Raw genomic sequence first — 13,141 nt, 5'->3', positions numbered from 1 at the left:
TCATAAATATATAAAGTACTCCTTCATTTCACAATCTCCCCCACCAGGTAGTACACACCTCCAAGTTGAATCTGTTTCATATGTCATTGATCTTGGGGAGTAGATAGCAAGTAAAGAGAGAATACATGCAATATTTGTCCTTTTCAATCTGGCTTAGACTTAGACTTGATCTTCTAGTTCTATTTATATTTATGCAAATAACATAATTATGTTCTTCTTAATGGCTGAATAATACTCCATTATGTACATATACCACATATTATCAGTTCATCAGTTGATAAACGCTTAGGCCATTTCCACAGTTTGACTACTGTGACTAGTGCTGCTATAAACATGGATATGGAGGTATCTCAACTGTATTCTTCCTTCAAATATATGCCCAGACATTGAATAGTAGGCTCATATGGTACTTCTGTTTTTAGTTTTCTAAGGAACTTCCATAATGATTACAGTAAATTTCATTTGCCCATTTAGTAATTGGATTATTTCTTCATTTGGTGTACAAGTTTTAGAGCTCTGTACATGTTCTGGATAGCAATTTTTGTCTGGTTAATAACTTGGAAAGGGGGCTGGGAAGTTGGCTCAGTGGTAGAGGGCTTGTCTTGCATGCATGAGGCCCTGGGTTCAATTCCTCAGCACCATATAAGCAGAAAAAAGCCAGAAGTGACACTGTGGCTCAAGTGGTAGAGCGCTAGCCTTGAGCTGAAGAGCTGAGGGACAGCACCTAGGCCAAGAGTTCAGGCCCCACGACTGACCAAATAAATAAATTAATTAATTAAATAACTTGGAAAGAGTTTCTCCTATTCCATAGGTATCTTTTTGATTTTGATGATTTCTTTTTGTGCAGAAGGCTTTTGAGTCAATTCAGTTTTTTAATTGCTGTTCTTAATTTCTGAGCAATTGGAGTTCTTCAAGGATTTTTCCTGTTTTTCTTTAGCAGTTTCAAAGTTCTTTAAGAGTTCTGTTCTTTAAGATCTTTGATTTAATTTTTGCACAGTCTGAGAGATAGGATAATAGTTATAATCTTCTTCATGTGATATTGAGTTTTCTCAACTATTTGCTGAAAACTGTCTTGTCCAAAGTGGATTTTTTGACACTTTTGTCAGAAATCAGATAGTTGCATTTGTGTGGACTTATTTCTAGATCTTCTATCTTATTGGCCTGTCTTTGTGCAAGTACCATGCTAGTTTTGTTACTACAGCTCTGTAATATAATCTGAAGTCAGGTTTTGTGATATCTCCAGCAATTCTTTTCACATTCAGGATTGCTTTTGCTATTTGGGGTCTTTGTGCTAATAAATAAAACTGTATGACTATTTGTTATATTTCTGTGAAGAATTACATTGGAATTTGGGGGTGGGGAATTACACTGAATCTATACACTATTTTCAATAGTACATCCATTTTTACAACATTAATTCTGTCAATCCATAAACATGGAAGGTCTGTCCATCTTCTAGTGTCTTCTTCAATTTCTCCTGGACTTTGGCAGCTGCTAGAATGAGGCACAGCAAACCCTATGGATATCAGTAACCCTCTATGGCTTAAATGTTTTACTCGGATTTTGAATGAAATTATGTGTAGAGATGACATTATTTATATATTTGCAATAGCTTTCCTTTGACACTGGAACTGAAAAGAGCAGTGGCTCAGATGCTTGTTGGTCCAAAAAGCTGAAAGATTAGTTAGTTAACACTGGTTCTTGAATGCTTACAGTTAGAAGTACTCTGGCATAGTGCCTCCACTGACTGGCATGAGGCCTGAAAGCTCCTAGACCAGTGGACATAGGGTGATTTTTTAAAAAAGAATTTCATTTACTCTTCATGTTTAATACATAAAATGTTTTGACCTGGGAAAGTCCCAAGAACAACATTGATGCCGGAAAGTTACAGATGGGGAAAGGGTCTAATACAGGGAGCCAAATCCAGTAATTGTACTGTGGAGAAATGTTAGCTCCAGAGCCAATGAGCCACCTGATAACAAAGTAAGAAGGCCAGGTCTGGCTGCTGCTATATTGGCCACATTGTGGATGGTACCTTGTCTTCATGCTGGGGGAAGGAATACGCCCCCCTCCCATCACCTGCCTCCCAGGTAATGGGCATGCCCAGATCCCTGGAGGCAGGGGCAGGCACTTGGCTGACAGGTTATTGAATCTGTCAGTCTAGTGCCTGGGACTGGAAATTTCCCGAGGATCTCCACCCTGTGCCAACCTATTTAGGCCCTGACCAGCCTATCCCCCGGGACTCCATGCCACATGTGTCTCCGTGATTGTGTCCTGTGTCCTGTCTCCTGGCCTGTCTCCAGTCATCATGGCATCCCAATTCAGCTCTCCATTGGAGCTGAATTGGCTTGTTGGTATTGCTTTTGTTATTTCTTTCCTCTTTAGCATGTTTTCTAGCTGTGTTATGTGTATTTGCATGCTGCAAGCCTTTGTAACAACTGGCAGCCTACAGCCTGTTAACGGTATAATAAGGACTCCAATATTCTGTATTTTAAAATGTCTGGGATGATTTACCTTATTTATGTGTCTAAGAATCCTCTGAAATAAAGGTTGTATTGAACAGCTGGTCAGTTAACTAGCCAAACTAGCTTTTGTAACCAGCCAGGTGAAAGAACTAGCCCTGACACAAATTCCCTAAGCTGGCAGTGGAAAAATATCCATTGAACCTAAAGGGACAAGGTGACTTATAATGAAATTTGGGAGAAAAGAAATATAAATCTTTTATATATAACCTGTATTGGCTACAGGTAAGAGGGCAGAAAAACTGAAGTAGGCAAAGTCATGGGATAGTCCATAAAAAGAAGGATTTGCTTCTTTTTGTGGGTCGGTTGGCAAGTTTGTTAGTTCTAAAAGCAGATGCAATGTGGCTTTAATAAGTATCTTCAGTGTACAGGAAAGGAATATGGAGTCCTTTTCTTTTTCTTTGTTGATTTCACTTGAAGCTGAGAATTAAAATGATCCTTCTTTATCTCTCCTCCACCTGTTCTCTGGTCTAAATTTAGGGCATCTCATAATTTTTCTCTTATCACCAGAAATTACCCTTTGCGAGCCACTCTGAGAGCAACGATACCATGGGGGAAAGTGACTGTTACATACATATAAATTTAAAAGGCTGAAGTTTGGGGCCCTAAATTTCCTGACATCAAACCCTGCCAAATAGGAGAATGGTGTATTAGCTTCCTAAGACTTCTATAAAAAGAAATACCACAGATTAACTGGCTTAGAGGGGCCATGCCTCTTCTAACGATGCTAGGGAAGAATTTGTTCTGTTTGTCTCTTACCTGCTGGTAGCCTCAGAAGTTCCTTGGCATGTGGTAAAGATGCATCACTCCAGTTATGACTACATCATCATATGATGGCCTTCACATCATCATCATCATCATCATCATCATCATTTGTATCTGTCTTTTGTGTCAAAATTTTCCCATTATATGGGCACCAATAAAAACAGACAAGGGCCTACCTGATGACCTCATGTTAGCTTCATTATCTCTACAAAGACCCTATTTTTAAATGAAGTCCCATTCTGAGGTATTAGGGGTTAAGACTTCCATATATCTCTCTGAGAAAGGGGACATAATTCAATCCAGAAAAAAAAAGAAGCATCTTGCATCTTAATATACACTTCTCTAATTTGGAAAGGGGAAGGGAAAAAACAAAATGCTTAAATGGGGATACAGGTTGACCCATTGTAACAATGAGATATACAAGACACTATGTTGAAAATGAACATTACAACTTTACAACTTTGTGGTGGGGAGGAAAGGGATGGTAAGGGAAAAACAAAGGAGGAAGCAACAATGCTCGATAGGAAATGTACTTATTATCTTGCTCATGTAACTGTAACCCCTCTGTACAATATTTTTACAATAAAAAACATACAAAAAAGAAGCATCTTAGCCAATGTAAATTAGTTGGAGTCTACAAAAGTTGGAGACTAAGGCATCAGCCATAATAGCAACCTAGACAGCAATAAAGAGAAGGCAATTCAAAGCAGTACCTCTGTATGGCTGCTAGAGAATAAGCTCTCTAGTCTTGGTAGCAATACTGGAGATTCAATTCTATATACTGCTACAGCTCAAATGCTCAAAACAGTAAAATCACTAGGATAGAAAAGTTAACACTTTCAGAATTATATCTCCACGTGTCTTTTGGAGCTAAAATATATTGCACTATTACCATATCATTCTGGGATTTCTCCTTGCTGTAGAATTTATATGCCTCAAAAAGAGTATTCTCTATCAAGGTCTACAAGAATTGATACATAGTTTTACCAGAGACAATACTACTACTGCATTTTTCCAATGAAATTCTAATTTCCCTGATTATCTGACTGAATTATCAGCTTCACAAATGATGATCATGGTGGTACCAGTAACAGAGTAAAGTTCCAGAAAAGAATCAGAATAAAGCTATCAGTCTTAGACTAGTAGATGACCATGTCTAATTAACCTACAAATAACCAGTATGAATATTGGTTGTTCTATTATTTTTAAGTGCAAAAAACTAGAAACACTCTAAAATGTCTAAAATAAGTGTGAATGATTAAATAACTCATATTAGAGTTGGAATATTTCACTGCCATTAAAAATTCATATTTTCAAAGGATATTAAATGAAGTGAAATTGCCTATGACATAATATTTTTTAATTTATTTTTTATTGTAAAAATACTGTACAGAGGGGTTACAATTACATGGGCAAGATAACGAGTACATTTCTTATCAAGCACTGTAGCCCCCTCCTTTGTTTCCCCTTCCCATCCCTTCCCAGCCTCCCCCCACCCCCATCCCCCTATCCAATCCTCCCACACACACACCAAACTTGTAAAGTTCGTTTTCGACATGACAACGTGTACTTCTCATTGTTGCAATGGGTCCACCTGTATCCTTGTTTAAACAACTTGTTTTTCCCCTTCCCCTCCACAAATTATACTGACATCAAATGCAGTGAAAGCAGGGGTTATACTGTGGGGGAGGGACATACAAAGCAACTAAGAAATAATCTTATAAATGCGTTAGAAACAAATGCATGAAAGAAAAAAACATTTAAATACATATCTTAGGGTTCATTTTCCTAACATCACCTTATCTGACCTTTTCTGCTTGACTCATACATATACTAGATATTGCAAATAAGGGAAATCATGAGACCTATGTTTCTTTGGGCTTGGCTTACTTCACTTAATGTAATTTTTTCCAAGTCTTTCCATTTCCTAACAAATGGGGCAATGTCATTCTTTCTGATGGAGGCATAGAATTCCATTGTGTATATATACCACATTTTCTTGATCCATTCATCTACTGAGGGGCAACTGGGTTGGTTCCATATCTTAGCTATAGTAAATAATGCTGCAATAAACATAGTTGTGCTGGTAGCTTTAGTGTGGCCTCGTTTGTAAACATTTGGGTAAATGCCCAAAAGAGGGATTGCTGGGTCATAGGGGAGCTCTATGTGGAGTCTTTTGAGGAACCTCCATACTATTTCCAAAGTGGTTGAACAAGTTTACACTCCCACCAACAATGAAGTAAGGTTCCCTTCTGTCCACATCCCCTCTAGCATCTGTTGTTATTAGATTTCTTGATTCTAGCCATTCTAACTGGGGTGAGGTGGAATCTCAATGTTGTTTTGATTTGCATTTCTTTTATGGCTAGGAAGGTTGAGCATTTCTTCATGTGTCTATTGGTCATCCTTCTTTCCTCTTCAGAGAAGTTTCTCTTTAAGTCTTTAGCCCACTTATTTATTGGGCAGTTGTTTCTTAGAGGATTTGTTGTTGGTAATATAACATTTTAAAGAGTAAAGAGAACTAGTGGATCATGTCTGCTCTCCTAGCTACTCAGGAGATAGTGGAAATCAGGAGGATCATGGTTCAAGGTCAGCTCAGGAAAAATGTTAAGTGAGAACCCATCTCAAAATAAGGCAGGCACTGTAAAGCATTCCTGTGATCCTAGCTATGCAGGAAGCATATGTAAGAGGATCACAACCTCTGGCCAGCCCCAAACAAAAACTCTATATGAGAAACACCTAAACCAAAAAGGACTGAAGGTGGAGTTCAACTGGCAGAAACCTGTTTAGCCAATGTGAAGCCCTAAGTTGAGACACCAGTACTGCCCTCCCTCAAAAAAGAACACTAAACTATACACACTGCAACTCTAATTTCATTGAAAGAGAAGGAATCAGAAAAAGAAATTAAGAAACAGAAAGTAATATAAAAATTCAAAATGTTAAAATTGATCTGTATCTAGTATGGATACAGTCATTTTTACTTCCTTTTACAAGTTTATCTGTGCTATCTAACTTTTTTTAAATCATCATATACTTTTGGTTCATATAAAAAAAGCCAAGAAGTTTTAAATTCAGAATGGCAATGCCTTCCACAAAAAAAATACTTTATTAAAAAGATAGAAACTGGGCTGGGAATGTAGCCTAGTGGTAGAGTGCTTGCCTAGCATGCATGAAGCTCAGGGTTCGATTCCTTAGCATCACATACACAGAAAAAGCAGGAAGTAGCGCTGTGGCTCAAGTGGTAGAGTGCTAGCCTTGAGCTGAAGAGCTGAGAGACAGTACCCAGGCCCAGAGTTGAAGCCCATGATCAACAAAAAAAGACAAAAAAAAGAAAAAAAGAAAGAAAGCTATATATACTATATATACATATAGCGTGTGTGTGTGTGTGTGTGTGTGTGTGTGTGTGTATACATAGCTTTATTCTTAGGAATTTAAAAATTACTGCTAGATAGCTAGTAGAAGTAATTGAATTTTGACAGCAGGAGTAAATTAAAGGCTAATAAAAGTACCCTTTAGTACTGATACTTAGTCACATCAAGCCAGATCCTGATAAAACAAATACATACCATCGCCATTTTTGTCTAGACTATGAAATGCCAATTTCATTTTTAGCTCATGGTCTTCAAGGTACTGTGCAAATTCTTCAAAGCTTATTTTTGAGTCAGCATTGGAATCTGCAGCTTTAAGAATTTCCTACAAAAGAATTTCCTACATGTTAAAAGCAAAACTACTATACCAACTAATAATTATGACTGCCTTATCTATTACCCAGGTTTTTCAGTAATTGTTATAAGTCAGTATATTAAGTGACTTTAAAATTTCTTACAATAATTATGAAACTTCACAGTAGGTATTTACTTGAAGTAAATGATTGTCTAGGACCTTAAGAAAATAAAGACACTAAGAGATACACAGCTTTGACATCAGAGATAAAACCAACAGGTTTTTGTTTGGTTTGGTTTGTTTTTTGGCTAATCCTAGGGCTTGAATTCAGACACTGTCCCTGAGGTTATTTTGCTTAAGCCCAATGCTCTACCACTTGAGCCACAGTACTAATCCCACCTTTTTCTGAGTAGTTCATTGGAGATAAGACTCTCACAGACTTCCCTGCCTGGGCTTGCTTTGAATTGTGATCTTCAGATCTCAGACTCATTGAGTACCTAGGATTACAGGTATGAGCTACTGGCTCTGGCTTTAAAGGGTTTTTTTAATTAAAATATTTTTATAATAATGTTAAAATGCATATCATATAAATTTTCAGCAGATTTTTTGTCTCATTGGACATGTTTTATTCATCTTTATACCATTAATGGCTAACAAAGTATGACATACACATGCCCTTAATAAATAAATTAGATAACTCATACTTAATATTTATTGAGTTGAAAATAAATACTATGAGCTGGGAACTGGACTAGATGTTAGTAGTTAAAAAACAAAGATTTCACCTCTTCTCTAAATCAAGATACCAACTAACATAGATAACTCATATAACCAAAAACAATATGTTAGGTGCTTTAATAAGAATACATTCAGGGGCTGGGAAGGTGGCTCAGTGGTAGAGTGCTTGCCTTGCATGCATGAGGCCCTGGATTCGATTCCTCAGCACCACATAAGCAAAAAGAAAAAAAAAGTGGCGCTGTGGCTCAAGTAGTAGAGCGCTAGCCTTGAGCTGAAGAGCTGAGGGACAGCGCCCAGGCCCAGAGTTTAGGCCCCCACGACCGGACCCCAAAAAAAAAAAAAAAAAAAAAAAAAAGAATACATTCCGCCAGGCACCAGTTGCTCACGCCTGTAATCCTAGCTACTCAGGAGGCTGAGATCTAAGGATTATGGTTCAAAGCCAGCCCGGGCAGAAAAATCCATGAGACTCTTAGCTCCAATTAACCACTAGAAAACCGGAAGTGGTGCTGTGGCTCAAGCAGTAGAGCTCTCGCCTTGAGCTGAAGAGCTCAGGGATAGCACTCAAGCCCAGAGTTCAAGCCCCACAACTGACACCAAAAAAAAGAAAAGGAAAGGAAAAAAATACATTCAAAGGGGGCTGGGAAGGTGGCTGAGTGGTAGAGCGCTTGCCTTGCATGCATGAGGCCCTGGGTTCAATTCCTCAGTACCACATAAGCAAAAAGAAAAAAGCCAAAGTGGCGCTATGGCTCAAGTGGTAGAGTGCTAGCCTTGAGCTGAAGAGCTGAGGGACAATGCCCAGGCCCAGAGTTCAGGCCCCACGACCAGACCCAAAAAACAAACAAACAAAACAAAACAAAAAAAAAACATTCAAAGTTCAACAAGGTTTGGGGAGATTCTGGAAAGCTTTCATAGAACATTGCTTCTGATAACATTCACAAAGAAAAACAGGTATTAGGTAAACAAATAAGTGTGGATATTCTAAGACTGTGCTCATATTTGCATGGAGGCAAATATGAATTAGAAGAACATCATAATTGTCATAATAGAGATAATAAGAGCTAACATTAGTTGAGCACTTACTTCTAAGCACTTTATATGGATAAATTCATTTAATCCTCATAACAAAACCAAATAGTGCCAATTTGGTAGGGAGAGAATACACGGGAGAAAAATGTCAGAGATAAGCAGGGAGAAATAGTGAGATGATTTATATTTCAAAAAAAAGGATGTCAAATTAATTATTCAGTTCCATATTTCTCAAGGAAGAGATGCATATGGTGCTGTATTTCAAGTAGGATATTACAGGAGAATGATACTAAATATATTAAATGTGAGAAAATTATTCCTCTTCCAATTATTTTTCAACCCTGATTCTATCAGGTTTTTCTTGTTTCAAAATCTGCAAAAATCTCATAGGAAAAAAAAACCGTAGAAGCTCAACTTTATCAAATATGCAGAGACAATTATCAAATGTTAATTTGTTATAATTTACTTTATGCTTACTTTTAATCTACTAGTTTTCCACATAGGGCAGTGATGTAACAATTTGTTTTACAATTAATTACTTCAGAGTGATGTCAGCAAGATGACGAAATAAAAATGTTGGCCTCCCTTTCCTCACCCTACATTGGAAAGCTCAGCTGCCAGTTATCCACACTTAGAATGTATGCCTTTTAGAAATCTCTACTATTTAAAAGCAAGCCTGAGACATCTACATGGCAACCAGAACTGAATGAATTCTTAATTAAATAAGTTAAGTTTTACTTCCATTGCACTGCTCTTCTATTCCTACAACCCAGCATTTTCCCACAGTTTTATCTAGCTCCCCCAGCATTCCAACATGCTTCCAAGAAAGGCAGCTCAAGTCTCGCTTCAAGACTATTGGTGGTGACAACACAGCCAGACCTCCTCTGGTTAGGTAGAAGCACAAAGTGAGGCAAAGATCTTAGAGACCAGTACGTGAATCCCCATGTTATCTCTGTCCTTTCCAGCTCTGGTTCCCAAGCAAAAGACACTATTCAACTTCAGTGGCCCACCTGTAAAACTGAGCTTGTTGCTTCCAGAAACAGTGTGAAGTTCAACCTAAATTAGTCCTCATCACTAAGCCTGCAAGTCTATTCCAATAATCCCACCCATTTCAAAGAAATACAACTCACCGAACTGAGAATGTCAAGCACTAGCTCCATGAAATCAAAATGTCTGTTCAATGGCACTGCTCAGACAGGGAAATTCCCATCTCCATGTATTTTGGAGAAGCACAGAAGCTAGAATTACCTGACCTGAAAGGTCAAACAGACACTAATTCAGCCAAAATCCCAACCATGGTACCACCCTGATAGGAAGGCAATAGCAAATGGTACAATTTCTAAGAATCCTAGTCCCTGGGTCTACATCATCCCTGGCCTACAAATGCAAATCCCAAATATTGAAATTTCCCTGCCAGAGAAAACATGAAATCATTGGCCTTATTTGAAGCCACTATAATACCTAGTCATAGTATCACCCAACGTTAGAGCAAAGGCATCAGCTCAGCCATTCAAACTTGCAACACACTCTGCCTGCCTGGGGTAATCTTCACCTTCTGACCCTTCTAGAATCACAGGCTGACCTAAACAGTGAACATCTATTCCTGACATAGAACATATAAGGAAGTGCTAGCTTCTCAAATATACAGACAGCAATGCAAGGAAGGGCATGAGAATTACAAAGAATCAGACAATTACAGTATCTCCAAAGATACTAACACGGCTCTAATGATAAACTCTAAGATAAAAAAGATCAAAGAAATGACCACATTAGTGCATGTTCCTTTACTATAACAAAGTATCTAACACAGCTAACATAAAGATTTATTTAGCTCAAAGTTTAGAAGGTTCAAAGACCAAGATTGGGTAATCCCATTGGCTTGGCAGCTGTGAGGCTGTCAAATATACTGGCATATCACTGCAAGATGTGTGTAGGAGCAAGTAGTCATGTCTTGAACTAGATCACAGAGAAACAAAGGACAGAGGTCCCACCCTTCTTTCTGAGGGCATTTTTACAATGGCTTAAGGACCTCCTTCAAAAATCTTTATCTTAAAAGTCCATAGCAATTGCTTAGGATGGTAGCTCAAGTCTGTAATCATAGCTAACAGGGAGGCAGCGATACACTGATTATAGTTAAGAGGCCAGTATAGGCAAATAGAAGTTGGAAAGACCCTATCTCAACTAATAGTTGAGCACAGTGACACAGGCCTGTTATCCCAGTTAGGCATGGTATTATGTGCTTGTTAACACCAATGACACGAAGAAAGCACAAGTAGGAAAACAGCAGCCAAGGCTGACCTGAGCATAAAGTAAGATCCTGCCACGAAAATAATCAATGCAAGGAGATATGACTCAAGTGCTAGAGAACCTTGTCTAACAAGTGTGAGGATCTAATTGAATCCTGTGTTGTCAAAAAAAAATAATCAGTTAAGCCAGGCACTGGTGGTTCACACCTATAATCCTAGCTACTCAGGAGGCTGGGAGCTGAGGCCCACAGTTCAAAACCAGCCCAGGCAAGAAAGTCCACAAGACTCTTAGCTCCAATAAACCAACAGAAAATCAGAAGTGGTGCTGTGGCTCAAAGTAGTAGAGCACTAGCTTTAAGCCAAAAGAGCTAAGGGACATACCTAGGCTACCCCCAAACAATAAAATAAAAAGTTCACAATACCTCCTAATCCATAGGACCAACCTCACTCTAACATAGCTAAAACGTTTCAGGTATAATCTTAAGACTGTTTAGCAATGATAGAGACCAAAGGAGATAATTTTTCTCTTGGTATCCCGAAAGTTCCATCTAAGTAGTTTTTAAAATACTCAAGGGCTGGGGGCATGACTTAGGTGTTACAGTGCAATCTTAAAACCCTAACTTCAAACCAGTATCCCCATCTTAAAAAAAAAAAAAACTCAAGTCCAATATAAAAGTGTAACTTTTGTGTACATATATCAAAGAGAGAGCATCTTTGGGCAACCAAAGTCCTTTTGTGTGTCCTTTTGGAGAAAACCTTTAAGTACCTTACCTTAGGATGAAAGCCTTCTAAAAAAAAAATTACCTGTAATCCCAAAGGCTTCCCACAGCCTCTGACCTTCTCAGCAGGTTTGCCAAATTTTCAAAGCCCCAAACCCACTCACCATCTCCCCAAACCCTATTACTGGAAAGTGACTTCTGGGAAGAGAGTGAACCAGTTAATGCTGAAGATAACAACTCATTGAGCTGAATTATCCTGTGAAAAGAAGCCACCGGAGAAAGATCTCACATTACTTCCTGGGCCTTTGGAAAGGGCAGCAAGGTTGGGTTTTACACTGAACATCTCTCCTAGGATCCCAGTGTCACATTCATCTGGTCGCTCACCTGCTCTGAGCTCATGCCAAAAGAGGAGCTCCAGTAGTTCAGCCCTTCCTTGAGCTCAACAATGTCCACCACACCATCCCCATTGCGGTCCAAGTCTTCAAATAGGATCTGATAGCGGAAGCGGTCTTCTTCACTCAGACAGGCCGCCTCGGGCAGCACGAAGCCCCGTAGCCAGCGCAGCATGGCCCGTCCACTGGGGCCCGTGGTCCGGCGCGGCCCAGGGGACACTCTCCTGGGGCGACCAGGTCCAAGCGTCCTGCTTCCGGTGCTGCTGCCTCCCAGGCCGCAGCCACCCGGGCAACGCGCTCATGCAGATGGCGCACCTATGCCAACTGCCTAGCGGAGCACCGTGGCTCGGAGAGCCGCCCGCGCCGGCGGACTCTCTCGGGCCGCAGAGATAGCCTCAGCGGAACCTTCAAGCATCACCCCTGTGGGAACCCAAGCCGACCCCTCAAGCCAGATTCTCCGGAAGTTGGAAGTTTCTTCCCAGAGTTGGGAGTCGAAGCGCTGCTAGAGGCCCCACCGGAAGTTAAACGTTTCTCCCCGGAAGTGGAGAGCTGGGTCACCCCGTAAGGCCTCACAGGAAGTTGGAAGTCACCTGAGGCAGTAGAAACCGATATTCAACAGGTCAGGCGGGGTTGCGGACTCCTCATGAGCCCAGGGAAGTTTGGGGAAGCGAAGGCATTTTTCCAGAAGGAGTTGAGAGAGTTCTCTGGTGGTCTCAAGTCTCATGGCAAAGAGCAGTGGGCAGTGAGGCCTGCAGCGGTGACTAGCAGCTCAGGCCTTCTCCCCTGACATCAATGATCAGCCTTCCCCCTCCCCCCCCCCCCCCCTGCCCCAGGAAAGACCAGACCATGGGGGTCTGAACCCATCTGACCTCCTCCTACCACCCCCACTATCCCACGCCTGAGAGCAAGACCCCTTCATCCTTGTACCTACCCCCTGCAGGTGTCACCAAACCTCCATTAACTTGTTTTTCCCCCCTCTCCCACTTTAAGAGACTGACGTCTTATTTCAGCTAAAACCAACTGCCACATTTAAAAAAAAAAAAAAGCTTTCATATTGCAAAATTAACAATACA

The 13,141-nt window shown here is 40.0% G+C and overlaps 1 protein-coding gene across 1 annotated transcript in view; it reads right to left on the bottom strand.

Moving 5' to 3' along the window:
* The window catches only part of LOC105997461 (calcium-binding mitochondrial carrier protein SCaMC-1-like), a 53,108-nt gene extending 40,865 nt beyond the window's left edge, over window positions 1–12,243 (bottom strand). The window contains exons 1-2 of the mRNA XM_013031884.1: window positions 12,061–12,243; window positions 6,851–6,977 (exon numbers count right to left, since the gene is read on the bottom strand). Coding sequence (XP_012887338.1) covers window positions 6,851–6,977; window positions 12,061–12,243 — 310 coding nt within the window. The remainder of the gene's footprint in view (window positions 1–6,850; window positions 6,978–12,060) is intronic.
* Window positions 12,244–13,141: the final 898 nt, after the last annotated feature.

This window comes from Dipodomys ordii, unplaced genomic scaffold (genome assembly GCF_000151885.1).
Source record: "Dipodomys ordii isolate 6190 unplaced genomic scaffold, Dord_2.0 Scaffold146, whole genome shotgun sequence".
Classification (NCBI taxonomy): domain Eukaryota; kingdom Metazoa; phylum Chordata; class Mammalia; order Rodentia; family Heteromyidae; genus Dipodomys; species Dipodomys ordii.
The sequence above is the reverse complement of the archived record's forward strand: the minus strand, read 5'-3'. Positions and strand labels throughout refer to the sequence as shown.